This window comes from Microtus oregoni, unplaced genomic scaffold (genome assembly GCF_018167655.1).
Source record: "Microtus oregoni isolate MIOR12 unplaced genomic scaffold, Mior012 000025F_ref0000491, whole genome shotgun sequence".
Classification (NCBI taxonomy): domain Eukaryota; kingdom Metazoa; phylum Chordata; class Mammalia; order Rodentia; family Cricetidae; genus Microtus; species Microtus oregoni.
The window spans coordinates 14,948,702-14,963,976 of NW_024543084.1; the positions used below are offsets into that span (position 1 = coordinate 14,948,702).

Consider the following 15,275-nt stretch of genomic DNA (forward strand, 5'->3'; position numbering starts at 1 on the left):
TAGAAGAGCTCCTAAGGTAGGGTCCGTGGTGGGCAGGGAGAACTGGAGGTGTGATAGGTTGGACTAGTCCTGGAGGTGGGCAGTATCTGGAATGTGGGGGAGAGAGTGAGAAAAGGAAGGTGCACGTGTAGGCAAGGGGTGTGGCGTGCGGGGAAGGGGCTGTGGTTGGTTAGTGAGAGGATCTGTGAATGGTGGCTGTGGGAATCTGTGTGGGCGGAGGCTCGGCAGTGCCACCTTCGGATCCCAAAGGATCAGCGACTCCCTGGGAGTCGGAGGAATATTACCAGAAGCTCTGGGGAAAGTGATGACTAACGGGCACCTGAGGCTGCCAGGCCTTCGGAGTAATTGCGCAGCCGCACTGCCTCTCCTAGGCCCCGCCCCCATTCCGCTCCTGAGGGTGGGGCTTCCCTGTTGCCAGCTCCCTGGGAAGGTACAAGAGCATATGCTGCATCACTCAGGTCTGACAGGGCAGGAGAGGTGGGCTCTTTGCCTCCATCCCTACTCTCCAGCTCCAAGACATGAGGGTGTGGTCTAGCCGATCCCTGAGGGCGGTTGCCCAATGGGACCAGCTGCTCTTCAGGGGGCCTGAACACAGCACCTAGTACTTTCATGGATCTTCTCTTTCAGCCTTTATTAGAGGCCTGCTGGCACACCGGACCAGTCCCCTTCCAGCTGTGTCCCTTCCTCACTGTGTGACCTCAGGCAGGTGGCTTTGCTCTTCTGTCCGAAGCGAAGCTGCCATTCCTGCCAGAGAGGGTTGCTTGAATAACACGATGACCCCTTATTCTCCTGCCTTCACTAATTACTGGCTTTTCCCCCCTTTATTTTCCATATCTGCTTCTCCTAATGTCGCTGTTGCTGATTCATGGAAAAGTAAGCACAGACATTCTGGCCTTTTATCCCACGTATCTCAAGCAGCAGTAAGGGAGGATGTCATTGCTCACAGCCAGAGAATGCTTTTCTCCTGTAAAGCCTTTACAATGACCGTTCTCCAAGGCTGCTGTGACAGCGTGCAACGGGGGGAGGGGGGACTGCTTAAACAGCAAAAATTAATGGTCTCAAGTTCTGGAGGTTGGAGCCCAGGATGAAGGTTTCAGAAGCCCCTTTTCTCTGGACTCGTGTGGCCTTGCTGTGTGACAGCCTCCATTTCTTCTTTGTGCTTGAGACTCAGAAGCATAAGTCCCACCACAGAGACCTGATTGTTACTTATTTCTCCAAAGTCCTCACTCTGTCTTTGCTAGGGTGGTGGTGCTTAGGAGGCCAGTGTAGGAATTTGGGGGGTAGGGTGGGACAGTTGAGTTGTTATTAGTGCCGCAGAGGTGCTCGGTCAGTATAGTTCTTGCCTAGCAAGCGTGAGGACCTGAGTTCAGTCATCAGAACTCAGGAGAAAAATCTGGGTGTGTGGTGTGTGTCTGTAAAGACGGGGAGATCCTTAGGGTTCACTGGCCAGTCTAGCTTAACCAATGAGCTTCAAGTTCTGTGAGAGACCCTGTCTCAAGAAACAAGGTGAATAGCTCCAGAGAAGTGACACCCAAGGTTGGCCTCTGGCTTCTACACACACAAGCACACATGTACACCCTCACTGCCACCCCAGGTCAATTATTGAAAATGTTATTATCTAATGTCTAGTCTATATGCTAACTTACTAATTGTTCAGTGATTTTCCCCCTCTTAAAGAGGCCACCCTTTCCCTCCCTTCCTCAGTTTCCCTTCCCTTTCTCTGTGGTTTTTGTTTTGTTCTGAGATAGAGTTTCCCTTGTGGAGCCCTGGATGTCCTGGTTCTCACTCTGTAGACCAGGCTGGCCTTGAACTCACAGAGACCCGCCTGCCTCTGCCTCCCAAGTACTGGAATTAAAGGTGTGCGCCCCCTCTGCTCTGCACGGGAAAAGGCCCTTCTCTGTAGCCCAGGCAAATCTGGAATTCGAAATCCTCCTGCCTCAGCAGCCTGAGTACTGAGGTGACGGCATGGGCCAGGGGTTACTCTCTCTCATTTAAATTACATTGTGTGCAACTGTGGGTGCCATGGCCATGCTCCAGAATCAAATACGCAGCAAATGATGCAGTGGGCCAAGGTTGTCTTGTAGGGTCCTTGATGTGACCTGTATATCCAGGCTACTTATGTCCGTCATTTGGAAAGATTAACAGATGATTTAAAGTTAGGTTCTGTGTGGACCAGCACTGATTGTTTGCAAAGCTGACAGGACAAACTAAATGACATGCCACCTGTCTCTTTCTGGGAGGAATAGGGGCAGTGACCATTCTGAGGCTTGTTAGCTGTGGGGATTCTTTTCTCTCAATTTGTAGAAACTGGACTCCATTTGCTCTTGGGAATTAAAAGTGGGTCTGACACTGGGTATGTGGATGCTTGTCTGCAGTCCCAGCACTCGAGGGCCCCGAGGAAGGAATATCACGAGTTTGAAGCCCACTTGGACTATACAATGAATTCTAGGCCAGCCTTGGCTACATAGTGAGACTTCGTGTGAAAAAAAAAAAAGGGCCTGTCATTGTCATTCTGTTCTGGGCACCAAGATCATAATCCAACTCCTCCTTCCTCAGCACACCCTCTGAATTGCTGGTGCGGCGCATGTGGCAGAGACACTAAAACCCCACCTCTGCCCAAAATAGCATTGGGACAGTGCCAGCACAGCTTTAGCCTCTGGAAAAAAAAAAAAACTGGCTTCCAGTAAGGTTTGGAATTTAGAACTTTGAACCCTGTTGTTGTCATGTGGCCATTTTAAGTTACCTTCCAACTGCTCGTCCCTCTTTGGACTGCCCACATCTGGAGACTGTGGCCCACCTAGGAAACGGGCAGCGGCAACTCTGATGACCCTAGTGGTGCTGTAGCCCCCCCGGTGACTGAAGACTGGGGCTTCAGAAAGGCTCCAAAGGTAGTCTGAGGGACTTGGTAGCATGTGTGGAGGGCTCAGACGCCTCTCCAGAGGGCCTGCCAGTTCTGTACCCAGCCTGGAAGGATGGTGTCACTGTCTATGAGAAACACAAAGCCTGTGGAAGCCCCAGGCAGCCTACTATGTGTGCTCCCCAGACGGTGTGGGATGTTTTCAACCAAGAGGAATTTTAAAGTAGATTCTGTATGAAATATTTCATTTACCCCCAGGTGCAGGCCTCCTCAGCAGCCCGTGACTGTCAACAGAGGATGTCTGTGCTGGCCTCCTCCTGCATGTGCCATTGACACAGGTAGGTACCACCTCCTCCTCTAAGGTTTACCCCTCAAATATTTCCAGAGGAGCTGGCTGTCCTAGAAGACACGGGATTACACTCACATGTCACAGGTCGCTTTTGCTGATGATATGTGGCTCTTATGCTGGGCATTTGCCATTTGAGGCAGAAGGGGAGCGAAGCTATACTGGTCTCAGGATGTTTGGGATAAAGTGAAGGGGAATGCGTGACAAAGCTGCCTTTATTTGCTTTTTTTTTTTTTTCCTAGAGAACAGAGGCCAGCAGGTTGGCTCTGCAGGTCAAGGGGCTTACCTCCAAAGCCTGCCAACCTGCGTTCCAGCCCTGGGGACCCACATAGTGCAAGGGGAGAAGTGACTCCCGTAGTTGTCCTCTGACCTACACACACACACACACACAAATAAAAATTAACACATCTTAGAGACAGAAAGAGAGCACTCACAAGTGAGCAAGGCCTGAAGCCCTCCCTCTGGGATGGCTATTGCTGAGACATGAAGCAACAATCTCCTGGTCTGTGCTACTGGGGCTGTCACAGCTGCCAAGACAACAGAGAGGGCTTTTATTGGACTGGCCCAGGACTCTGTTCGGCCTAGTAGCTGGCACCATCAGCATAGTGTCTCGTGTGCTGCCTGGCTGACCCTGGAGGTGGAGAGGGTGCACTGTGTCCACCTTTGGGCTCCTGGGGAAATGTAGCCCTGGCTGTTGATGAGGGTGCTGTAGGTTCCACCTACACCTGTGGCTTATTTGAGTCTTTCTTAGCAAAAGTTTGAGCCAGAAACAGCTGTCAGGTTCCTAGACTAATTCTGTTCAAGTATTAAAGCACTGAAACAGATTTTTTGGTTGTTATTTATTTTGAACTCCTCCCCTGACTTTCTTTTGAGACAGGATCGATGTAACCGTAGCTGTCCTGGAACTCGCTCTGTAGTCCAGGCTAAAAGGCGTGCCACTAAGCCTGGCTTTTTATTTATTTATTTATTTGTTGTTTTTCAAGACAAGGTTTCTCTGTAGCTTTGGAGCCTGTACAAGCCTGTCCTGGAACTAGCTCTTGTAGACCAGGCTGGCCTCAAACTCACATATATCCACCTGCCTCTGCCTCCTGAGTGCTGGGATTAAATGTGTGCTCCACCATTGCCTGGCTGTTTTAATTTTTTTTAAACAAGGTCTCATATACCCCAGGATAGCCTCCAACTTTCTGTGTAGCAGAGGGGACATTAAACTTTCTTTGCACTATTTTATTTTATTTTATTTTAGTGTGTGTGTGTGTGTGTGTGTGTGTGTGTGTGTGTATGTGTGTGTGTGGTGATTGTGTTGCCAGGATATATGTATTTGCTTGCCTGGTACCTGCAGTGGTCAGAAAAGGGTGTCTGATCCTCTGGAACTGGAGTTAGGGATGATTGTGAGCCACCCACCGTGAGAGTGCTGGAAACCAAACCCAGGTCCGCAGGAAAAGCAGCCAGTGTTCTTAACTGCTGAGCCATGTCTCCAGTCCCAGACTTTGGCCTGTGATTGCCCTGCTGGGATTATAGACACAATCACTACAGCCCTGGTGTCACCTTTTAAAATAGCCAGATTCCCAGGACTTTGCAAAAACACACGGGGATATCCTGTGTGCCCTCCCGCAGCTTGCCTAATGCAGCACATCTGCCAGACGACAGCCTAGATGGCCAGAGTGTGCTCCCACCTGGCAGAGCGGTGACTTTTCAGACAGATTGCCTTTTCTTTGTCTGATTTAAAGTGAAATAGTTTGCAGAAGAACATCAGGAGTGATGTCTGTCGTGTGTGGAGGGATGTCTGTCGTGTGTGGAGGGATGTCTGTCACGCGTGGAGGGATGTCTGTCATGCGTGGAGGGATGTCTGCCGTGTGTGGAGGGATGTCATGCATGGAGGGAAGTCTGTCGTGTGTGAAGGCATGCCTGTCACCCTTAGAGAGGGACCTATCTCCTCTGCCTAGTACTTTTAGAACATCTGAGTTTGCTTTTCCTAAGAGTGTGTCATTTACTATAGCAGCAAAGCTAACTTTCCTACCCCATGACATCTGTCACCCAGATACACTGCTGTTGACACTTTGGTGACCTCTTCCATCCTGCTTCCTGGGTGAGTCTGAAGGTAGTCCCACTTGTGCTGCCTTTGATATATGACCTGCAGTTGAGCTTCTCCGCTGAGACTGCAGCTTCAGGACGCTCAGCCACCTTTGGGCTCCTTAGAAGACGGCCCTGCCTGTTCAGAGAAGGCAGTTTTGAAAGCCAGCCATTCCTCTGCCTGCCCAGTCGGTGGAGTAGATCACAGACACGAATCTCCAACAGCTCCCATGGGTCTGGACAGGGTGGTGTGCAGTTCCTGAGGGATTGGCATGATTCCAGTGTCTCCCCACCAGTGAACCTAAGCCTCGTAGCCAGCCAGCATTGTTCAGAATGCTGTCTGTCAAGCCGTGTGCCAGCCCTGCCCTGATACCCTTTAATTCTGTGAACCATCATACCAACCCAGTGAGACAGCTGTTTTCTCCTCAGACTAAGAAAGGGAGGCCCAGGGAGATGAAGCAGCTTGCTGGGTTACCAGCTGGCATGAGGTGGAGCTGGGATTGCAACCAGCCATGCCAGTAACCTCTCATCCCCTGTGGTGTCATTGTGTGTGTCGGGGGGATTGCCTCTAACCTGCTGTGTCTCCTTACAGGGGAGCCTGGGCAAGAATGGGAGATGCCAGAGACATCTGTCCTCACCTTGACTCCATAGGGGAGGTGACCAAAGAGGACTTGCTGCTTAAGTCTCAGGTAGAGGAACAGTCCTCAGGAATTGGGGTTCAGCCTTGGGCTGCTATGGGCTTGGGGAGACTTTGTGAGGCAGGGCAGCATTGCCCTGCCCCCAGCTCTGCAAAGCCTTCTGTGTGTAATGGCCCTGCTGGCATCTGCTTGAGAGCTTTCTTCCAGGCCTTGGGTTCTGCTGCCATTAATCAGTTTAGATCAAGCCCCTGAGAATCACTAATGGCACCATCCATTCCCACTGGGTGCACAGCCTTCAGAAGGAAGGGATGGGCATACAGAGGTGGTTCTTGTTTTTTCTTCTGGCGCTCTGGACAAGTGCAGAACAGCTGAGCCACACCCTAGCCTCCCCTATGCTCTCACAGATGTGCCCCTAGCTTGCTCGGGGTTCCTGCAGGGGAAGGTGAGCTTCTTCCCTGAGTGACATGGAGTCATGTCATCTGGTTGTTGATGTGAAATTCTGTAAGAAGACTGCATAGACTGAGGGTGTGGCTCCATGCCTGGGCGCAAGCAGGGCCCTGGGTTGTCAGGTGTGTGTACTTCTTTAATCCCAGCACCTGGGAGGCAGAGGCAGGAGGATCTCTGTGAGTTCCAGGTCAGCCTGGTCTACAGAGAGAGTTCCAGGACAGCTAGGACTTTAACACAGAGAAAGCCTGTCTCGAAAAAACAAAACACCTCACCTCACTCAGATGAAAGTGCCCACAGGCCCCAGTGTAGGGAGTAGGTTGGAAAGGAAAGCCTCTGAAGTCAAGGGAGTGAACAGAGGCTGGTAGAGAGGAGTTCCTGTGTTTCAACCCCTTGGCCGCTTACACCTTTCTCTCTTCCCTCCCTCCCTCTCTCAGGGAACCTGCCAGTCCTGTGGTGTTGCTGGACCTAACCTTTGGGCCTGCCTCCAGGTAAAGAATCCTCATGAGTCTGAACTCTGGCCTGGGAGTACCTAGCCTCGATGCTACAAGTTCAGGCCCCAGGGACAGTCCCTGGGATGGCTACTCGGGCTGAAAACATCAAGCTGGAGGAGGCTCTGGGCCAATGATTCTGTCTCCACGAACTCTTCTTTTGTGGAGTCTTGCTGGTCGGGCTTCCTAGCCAGGCCTGACTTCAGTGTGTGGTCCACTGCCCACAGGCCCTGTCGTGGGGACAGGGTAGAATAACCAGACGGATGCCGTCCCTTGTTAGCATCCAGGGAGTCCCTCAGTGCTGCGATTGTTGTCATCAGAGAGTAGAAGTGGGTAGTTGTGGTGGCACATCCTGGTCTATATAGCTAGTTTTAGGATAGCCTGAGCTACATGAACTCTGTCTCAAAGAAAAAAGAATAAAGGTAGATGTATCAAGATATGCCACTTTTCTCTGGGGTGTAGAATTTCAAGTAATTTCCATTTTTCTCTGTATTACAAGTAGTCAAATATTCTATAAATATGGGGTAGATTTTATAATCATGCTCAAAAATGTTATTTAAATTTTCTCAAAAGTCCATGTATAGTAATGCACCTCTTTAATTTCACCACTCAGAAAGCAGAGGCAGGAGGATTTCTGTGAGTTCAAGGCTAACCTGGTCTACACAGTATACACTAGACAGCCAGGGCTAAATAGAGAGACCCCTATTTTATTTATTTATTTATTTATTTATTTATTTATTTATTATGTATACAATATTCTGTCTGTGTATGTCTGCAAACCAGAAGAGGGCAGCAGATCTCATTACAGATGGTTGTGAGCCACCATGCGGTTGCCGGGAATTGAACTCAGGACCTTTGGAAGAGCAGGCAATGCTCCTAACCACTGAGCCATCTCTCCAGCCCGAGACCCCTGTTTTTTAAAAAACAAATACCCCCTCTTTTTTTTGAAACAGGGTTTCTCTGTGTAGCCCCTGGCTGAGCTACAACTCCTTTGTTAGCTTCGAAATCAGAGGTCCACCTGCCTCTGCCTCCCGAGTGCTGAGATTACAGGCGTGTGACCCAGCCCTCCAAATTTCCCATTTATTTATTTATTTATTTATTTATTTATTTATTTATTGTCAGGATCTCTCTACACAGCCCTGGCTGTCCTGGAACTCACTCTCTAGATCAGGCTGGCCTCATACTCATAGAGATTTATCCTCCTCTGCCTCCCAAATGCCTCCCAAAGGCGTGCACCACCACACTCAGAAAAATAAATCTTAAACAAAATGACTGCAGCACTCTGGGTGTGATAATGCAGACTGTACTCTAGCATGTGAGAGCCAAGGCAGGAAGATTGTCAGAGGTTTGCTTTCAGCCTGGTCTGCATAGCCACCCGGGTTATCTGGCCTGCCTGTCACCAGCAGAAACAAAAGAATAAGTCTGTGCAGAAGTTCTAGGACCCCAGAGGGACCCTGACCTGTCACTCAGAAATGAGCAGGATTGTAGTCCACCGGGTACCCAGGAGACAACCAGAAGGGCTCACAGAGACGTGCTCCTGCTTCATGGGAACCCCAGGTCCTCCAGAGGACAGATGTGGGAGCCTGATACAGCAACGGTGTGCTTTGACCATGGCTTTCAGGTCATGGCCAAAGGTCATTCCTAGACTGTCCATGACACCAGGCACTCCTGGAGAAGGGGGACTGTAGTGGCTGACTTCCAAACTGGGGAAAAGGCCCATGAAGGAGACTCTGAAGCTGGGTTTGTAGGGAAGGTGGTTCTGGGAGAGACAAAAGTGAGGCAAAAGGTGGGTCAGAGGTGAGCTGACCCGGTTATGGGGCATTGGGTTAGTGCTGGACTCCGGCTGTTGCCACTCTGTATTTTGGATACCCCCTGCCCATTCAGTGTCCCTTGTTCCTTGCTCATGAAGTAAAGGGACAGGCACTGGCCTCAGCATCTGGGCACAGTGTCTACTTAACTCAGTGCAGGGCCACTTATTTTGGTGGCCACACTCATCTTTGATTACTAGACTTTTGTTATTTTGGGATGGGAGCTCCTCAGTCACATGTTGGATAGCACCAAGTCACACTGCCTTGGGGTAGCTAGAGTTACTTTGCTGACACTGGCTCTCTCTCCAGGTCACCTGCCCCTATGTTGGCTGTGGAGAGTCCTTTGCTGACCACAGCACCATTCATGCACAGGTGGGTGTGGGGGTGGGAAGGCAGGGCACAGCCCTTGCCACGGCCTCCTGGCTTCACCTGCCCTGGGCCTCGAGAAAAGAGGGGTCGGTTACTGCACAGTTGCTGTGGAATTGCTAAAAGGACAGCAGGCCCACACTGTCCCTGTCTGGTGGATGGAGGATGGGCTAGCCTCAGCTCCTGGACACTGACCAGGCCGCTTCTTCCTGGGTGGCGGGCGCCATGTTGGGTCAGGGCACCTGCTTGGCCAAGTTGTCTTGAACCTTATTTAGGCTCTTACCCTGCAGGTGAAAAAGCACAACCTGACTGTGAACCTGACCACGTTCCGGGTGTGGTGCTACGCCTGTGAGCGTGAAGTCTTCCTGGAGCAGCGCCTGGCAGTCCACCTGTCCAGCTCCTCAGCCAAGCTCTCAGAGCAGGTAGGGGCGCAGCGCTCGGCTGGTTTTTGGCAGCCATGTCCTGATGGGGCAGTGTGATCTGAGCCAGGGGGTCCAGCGGAAGTATGTGACAAGGAGCTCTGGTCAGCAAGTACTCACTGAGCCCAGTTGTGTCAGGGCCCAAGTAGGGCTGTGAGAACAGAGGAGCAGGAGCAGGGAAGACTGGGGAAGTGCATGGCTCCGTTCATGGCTCTGGGAGGGCCCAGCAGAGTCACAGGTAGTCCCTGGCAGGTCCCACACCTAAAGCGTATCCTGAGGAACCTGAAAGTAGTTACTGTGGCCTGCTCCTCTGTGGACGCCCCTGTGAGAGAACAGCTCCTCCAGCAGCAGAGACTTCCTCAGGATGGCAGACTCAGGCCTGGCCTGCCTGGGTATTTGTAGGGGTCAGCAAGCCCATCTGTAAGGCTAGATTAGCAACCCTGGAAGGACAGGGAGTTATGGGGTGGTGTGGGCAAGATGTGTGTGGTCTGTGGGTGTGTGGATATGTATAGGTGGGGATGTGTGCATGTGGCTCTGTTGCCTCCTTGCTGAGACGGCATGCCATAGCTAAAAGTGTCTATTGAGTACAGTGTGACCGGGAGATGTTTGTGAAGTCTTTGTTTTTAGTTTTTAAAAAGAAGGGGGTAGAAGATTGTATTTTTCTTCTGCGTGTGCAGGTGTGTTTGTGTGCATGAGTTCAGGAGCCTAAGGAGGCAAGAGGGAATTATCAGAGCCCTGGCGCTGGGGTTGCGGTTGTGAGCCTCCTGGTGTGAGTCCTCTGCAAGAGCAGTGTGTTCTTCTCCCCACTGAGATGACTCCCCGGCCCTGAAGGTTTTCAGGCTGTGACATTGTATGATGTCCTTTGTTGGTGTGTGTTAAATGGTAAAAATGTACAGAAGTGTACCACAGTTAGCAGTGCTTGCTCAGGAAACTGGGATTGTGTGGTTTTCTTCACTCCTCCCCCGCCCCCAATGTCTTCTAAAGGAACACAGTTCTTACAAATTACAAGTACGGCAGTTCCCAGAGGTGGTCCCCAGTCTCCCCTTGCATGACACCCTTGGCTTTGTTGGGCTCACTCAGTACTGGCTATATGCTGAGGGGCTGTAATGCTTCCCTTGGGAGGAGGTGAGTGCATTCAGGTCCCCCTCTTCACCCCAATTTCCTCACTTGGGTCTTTAACACAGGACTCCCCACCACCCTCCTACTCTCTGAGAGCCGTCCCTATTGCTGTGGCTGATGAAGGAGAGTCTGAGTCTGAGGATGATGATCTGAAACCTCGAGGTAATGGCTGACAGCAGGGGAGCCGTAGGGCAGACAGCATGGGAAGCCAGGGGCTTGTCTCTGCTGGCTCCGTCTGCCGTGGTGCAGTGAGCAGGGTGGGAGACACACAGGACGTGCTGTCCCTAGAGATGTGCTCCTCTCTCTCAGCTGCTTGAAGCTGTGTGTGTGGCCTCCTCGTCTGTGTGGTTTGGAGTGTGAGCTGGGCAGAGTAGCTAAGGGGCCCTTTTATGTGGCACACCCAACCCTGCTTAGGTGTTCTGAGCAACAGCCGTGCTGACTTCTGGGAGATCTCTGGGGTGGGATACAGATTTGCCGCGGACTTGGGGTGGCTAGAGCTCAGCGAAGGAGCTTGTGAGGGCCTCTGGGCAGGGCTCTCAGTTCTTCTCCATGTTGTTTTCAGGCCTCACGGGCATGAAGAACCTGGGAAACTCCTGCTACATGAATGCTGCCCTGCAGGCCTTGTCTAATTGGTAGGTTGTCGTCTCCTGAGGGAAGGGCAGGAGCTGTCCCAGGCAAAACCCTAGAAGGAGTAGCAGTCTCCGCTCTGCATTGCACACTGGCCATAGACATGGGATAGACACACTTCCAAACCCCTAAACCCAGGCATGCCCAGTGACTGCCGTCCCTCACAGGACCAGGGAGGAGGAGGCATGATAGGCACAGTGGTGCTCAGCATCCCTGGTTGGGGCAGGGTGCAGCTCATTCGTGGAGAGTTGGCCTAACATGTGCAAGTCCCTGGTTCCATCCTAATACTGTGTCCATGTGGTCTATCTGCAAGAGAGTAAGTTCATTGTATTGCAGTCTTGTGGGGAGTGTAGGCCAATGTTTACTGAAGTGAGAGGTGCAGAACCTGGCAGATGGAAAGGGAGGTTGCCAGATGGGGTGCAGGCCCATGTAGTGGCGGTCTCTACAGGGTTGTGATTGAGAGTATGTGTGTTCATTGTTACACACACACACACACACACCTGACACAGGAATGGTAGAGCAAACTCAGCAACCTTCCCTTTTTCCTGTATACAGTTGCGTGTTAACAATTAACATATAGAAAGGAGGGGAAGAGGGAACAGATATGCATACCTAAAAAAGTCTGAGCCGGGTGGTGCTGGCCTTTAATCCCAGCACTTGGGAGGCAGAGGCAGGTGAATCTCTGTGAGTTCGAGGCCAGCCTGATCTACAGAGTGAGTTCCAGGACAGCCAGGGCTGTTACACAGAGAAACCCTGTCTCAAAAAACCAATCCCCCTCCACAATAAAAAAAAGTTTGGAAGGACAGCCCCCAAAGGTTCACAGTGACAATATGGTCAATTGACATTGTTTGTATACATTTGTTTAACGTGCATGTATGTGTGTGTGTGTGCTCATGCATGTGAATGTATGTGTGACAGTTTCTGTAACATGTAGAAAGTAGAATTGAGGAGGTGCCCTCCCACCTGACAAGTCCTACAGTGTAGGCTCAGGGAGAGCAGGGGCACCTCTACCCCTGTTCTTTCAGAGTCCCAGTCTCAGGACCTGTGGCAGGGAGCCTGGATCTGACTCAGGAGAGATGGGTGTTTGTTTCCTGTAATAGACAAGGCCTTCCTGGCTCTCAATCCTAGGGGCCCACTGTCAGCAGTTTCTCCCCAGGCAGAGGCAGGTGGATCTCAGTGAGTTTGAGGCCAGCCTGGTCTACAGAGTGAGTTCCAGTACAGCCAAGAAACTGTCCAATCTATACAGAGAAACCCTGTCTCGAGTGTGTATGTGTGAGCATAGGTGGATTTAGGTCCCAGGGATCGAACTCAGGTCACCAGGCTCAGTGACAGGCACCTCTATGTGCTGAGCCATCTCTCCAGCCCTAATCTAGTTCTTTCTAAATAACACTGTTCCTCCCATTTCTCTTCTGTCCTGACTCTCTACCCCCAACCCAGCCCCCCACTCACTCAGTTCTTCCTGGAGTGTGGTGGCCTGGTACGTACAGACAAGAAGCCAGCCTTGTGCAAGAGTTACCAGAAGTTGATCTCTGAGGTCTGGCACAAGAAACGGTGAGTGTCCGAGTGTGACCTTGGCTAGATGTGTGGGGCTGGACTGCTGTGCTCTCTTGGCAGAGCGCTTCCTCTGGATGGTTCCATGGCACATGAGTGCTCACAGGCAGTCTGCACTGCATCGCTAAGCTTACTAGTTCTGTTGAAGAATGGGGAGACGGAGGTACAGAGCTGCAGGCATTATTGTTCCCAGCCACAGAGCTGGTGACCATGGAGCCTGGCTCAGTGACAGCTGTCTTGACAGATGTCTGTGCGGAGACCCGCAGACCATATTGCTTAGTGTCAGGTGTCAGTTGAGGCTGTAGTTGGGGATGGGGTACTTGCACACAGAGTTTTGGGTGTTGGCCAGGCCATGGTTGTGGCAGGGTGAAGTGAACTTAAAAGATGAGAAGCATGGTCTCTGGGGCAAGCGGAAGGTGAGGCAGTTGCTTACAGACCCTCACTAAGTTCCTCTTTACTCCTGCTTCACATCCTGACCCAAACCTCACTTGGCTTCTTCTCGGCCTTTCCACTTTCTCCCCCTTTCCTGAAGGCCCTCCTGTCAGCCGCTTGCCAGCCTCCCTTACCGAGCATGGCTGACTCTCCCTCTTCCTCTGGCCCTCCTCCCGGCAGCTGCAAAGGTTTATAGCATGCCTGCCCTGTTCCTTTTCTCTCAAACTGCACCAAAATAGTCCTCAAGCTTCCAAAAGCAAGCAAACAAAAAGAACCAATAAAAGTAAAGAAAGATAAGTGGGGGGGGAGTTGAACACGCTCACAGGCGCACACTAGGCCTTGAAATGGGCAGCCAGGCAGCAGTGGTGCACACCTTTAATCCCAGCACTTGGGAGACAGAAGCAGGTGGAGCTCTGTGATTTCAAGGCCAGCCTAGTCTACAGAGTGAGTTCCTGGACAACCAGGGCTACACAGAGAAATGGTCTTGGAAAAAAAGAAAAAGAGAGAGAAAGAAAGAAAGAAAGAGCACTCTTCCACAGGTCGGAGGTCAGAGCTTCTCTTGGTGTCCCTGGGTGTACTTCTGCCCTTTCTTCTCTGGACACCACTAGGCTCCTGAGGTGTCCTCTTTAGCGGGGACATATTGGTGATACTATTTCACTGTACTTTTGTGAAATTTTAGGTTTTTCAGTAATGAACATTGTGGGCTTGTCTTCTGGCCAGTGGGGCCAGTGGGGGTCGTGGGAACTGCCCCTGTGGGTACCTGATCTGCCTTGCTCTATTGCCACACATGGCGTAGCTCAAGGCTGGCCACCTGTGCTAGCAGGTTTGGTCTCCCCACAGGCCAAGCTATGTGGTCCCCACCAGCCTGTCCCATGGGATCAAGTTGGTCAACCCGATGTTCCGAGGCTATGCCCAGCAGGTAAGCTGTCTAGCTGCTTGGGACACTGGCCCAGCCAGAGCAGACCTCAGAGCAGGCAGAAAGGCCAGGCATCTATTGTCAGAGCTTTTCTTACTCAGGAACATGGTGTCTCCCAGTAACCTGCTGTCCTTTAGCTCCAATTTACAGACAAGGAAACTGAGGTTTAAGGGACCAAGTCACTCATGCCAGCCACACAGCAGATATGCAGCGGGGAGAGCACCCAGCCTCCTTGGATGTTTTTTATTTTTATTTTTATTATTTACTACTTATTTAGTGTGCGTGCGTGTGTGCATGTCTGTGCATGCAGATGAGCGTGTGCATGTGTGTGGAGGACAGAGGTTGATGTTGGATGTATTTTGTGAATCACTCCTCACCTTACTATTTGGAGACAGGGTCACTTACCAGCCTGGAACTCACAGGCTAGACTTACTGAGCTGACAAACCCCAGGTCCTCCAATCTTGCCTCTCTAGCTCTGGGATCATAGGTGCCACTGCGCCCCAATGTTTATGTGGGTATGGAGAACAGACTGGGGCCTGCAGGCTTACCCTGCAAGCACTCTACACATAGAGCCCTACTCTTTCTTTTCTGGCCGGGGGTGGGGACTTTTTTTTTTTTTTTTTAAGGTTCCTGCTATGTAAGTCTGGCTGTCCTGGAACTCACTATGTAGACCAGGCTGGTCTTGAACTCACACACCTGCCCCTACCTCTTGAGTTCTAAGTGTTGAGATCAAAGATCACAGGTGTGCTCTGCCATGACTGGCAAGAAAAACTTTTAGCTCAGAGTGTATCTTTGAGATCTAGCATACATAGCATTCTGTCCAGAAAAATCACAAGTAGGCGTGGTGACAACACCCTTGGTCCCAGCACTCAGGAAGGCAGAGGCAGGCAGATCTCTGTGAGTCTGAGGCCAGCCTGGTCTATAGAGTGAGTTCCAGGGCAGCCAAGAAAGAAAGGAAATCATGGAACCAAGAATGTGCTATGTGAGTTCTCAACCCATGCCGAACCCACATGACCTGTGGTGTGGCAGGGACTCCTGGATAACCTGCAGTCAGAGCTGGACGTGGCTGGGCCACCTCTTCTGCTGCCTGTATGTTGGTCCCTCAGATGCAGTGGTGGGCACTAGAGATGCCTGCACTCTCTTGACTGCCACCCAGCTCGGGGTATGTGCTCAGATCTTTGGAGTGGGCG

The 15,275-nt window shown here is 51.3% G+C and overlaps 1 protein-coding gene across 1 annotated transcript in view; it reads left to right on the forward strand.

Annotated features, from left to right (window-relative positions):
* Positions 1-15,275, forward strand: part of Usp20 (ubiquitin specific peptidase 20) — a 30,656-nt gene that overhangs the window by 3,068 nt on the left and 12,313 nt on the right. The window contains exons 2-11 of the mRNA XM_041674685.1: positions 3,116-3,195; positions 5,242-5,289; positions 5,866-5,962; positions 6,793-6,846; positions 8,964-9,026; positions 9,311-9,442; positions 10,624-10,720; positions 11,121-11,190; positions 12,623-12,736; positions 14,009-14,087. Of these exons, the coding sequence (XP_041530619.1) occupies positions 5,882-5,962; positions 6,793-6,846; positions 8,964-9,026; positions 9,311-9,442; positions 10,624-10,720; positions 11,121-11,190; positions 12,623-12,736; positions 14,009-14,087 (690 nt within the window). The 5' untranslated portion in view covers positions 3,116-3,195; positions 5,242-5,289; positions 5,866-5,881. The remainder of the gene's footprint in view (positions 1-3,115; positions 3,196-5,241; positions 5,290-5,865; positions 5,963-6,792; positions 6,847-8,963; positions 9,027-9,310; positions 9,443-10,623; positions 10,721-11,120; positions 11,191-12,622; positions 12,737-14,008; positions 14,088-15,275) is intronic.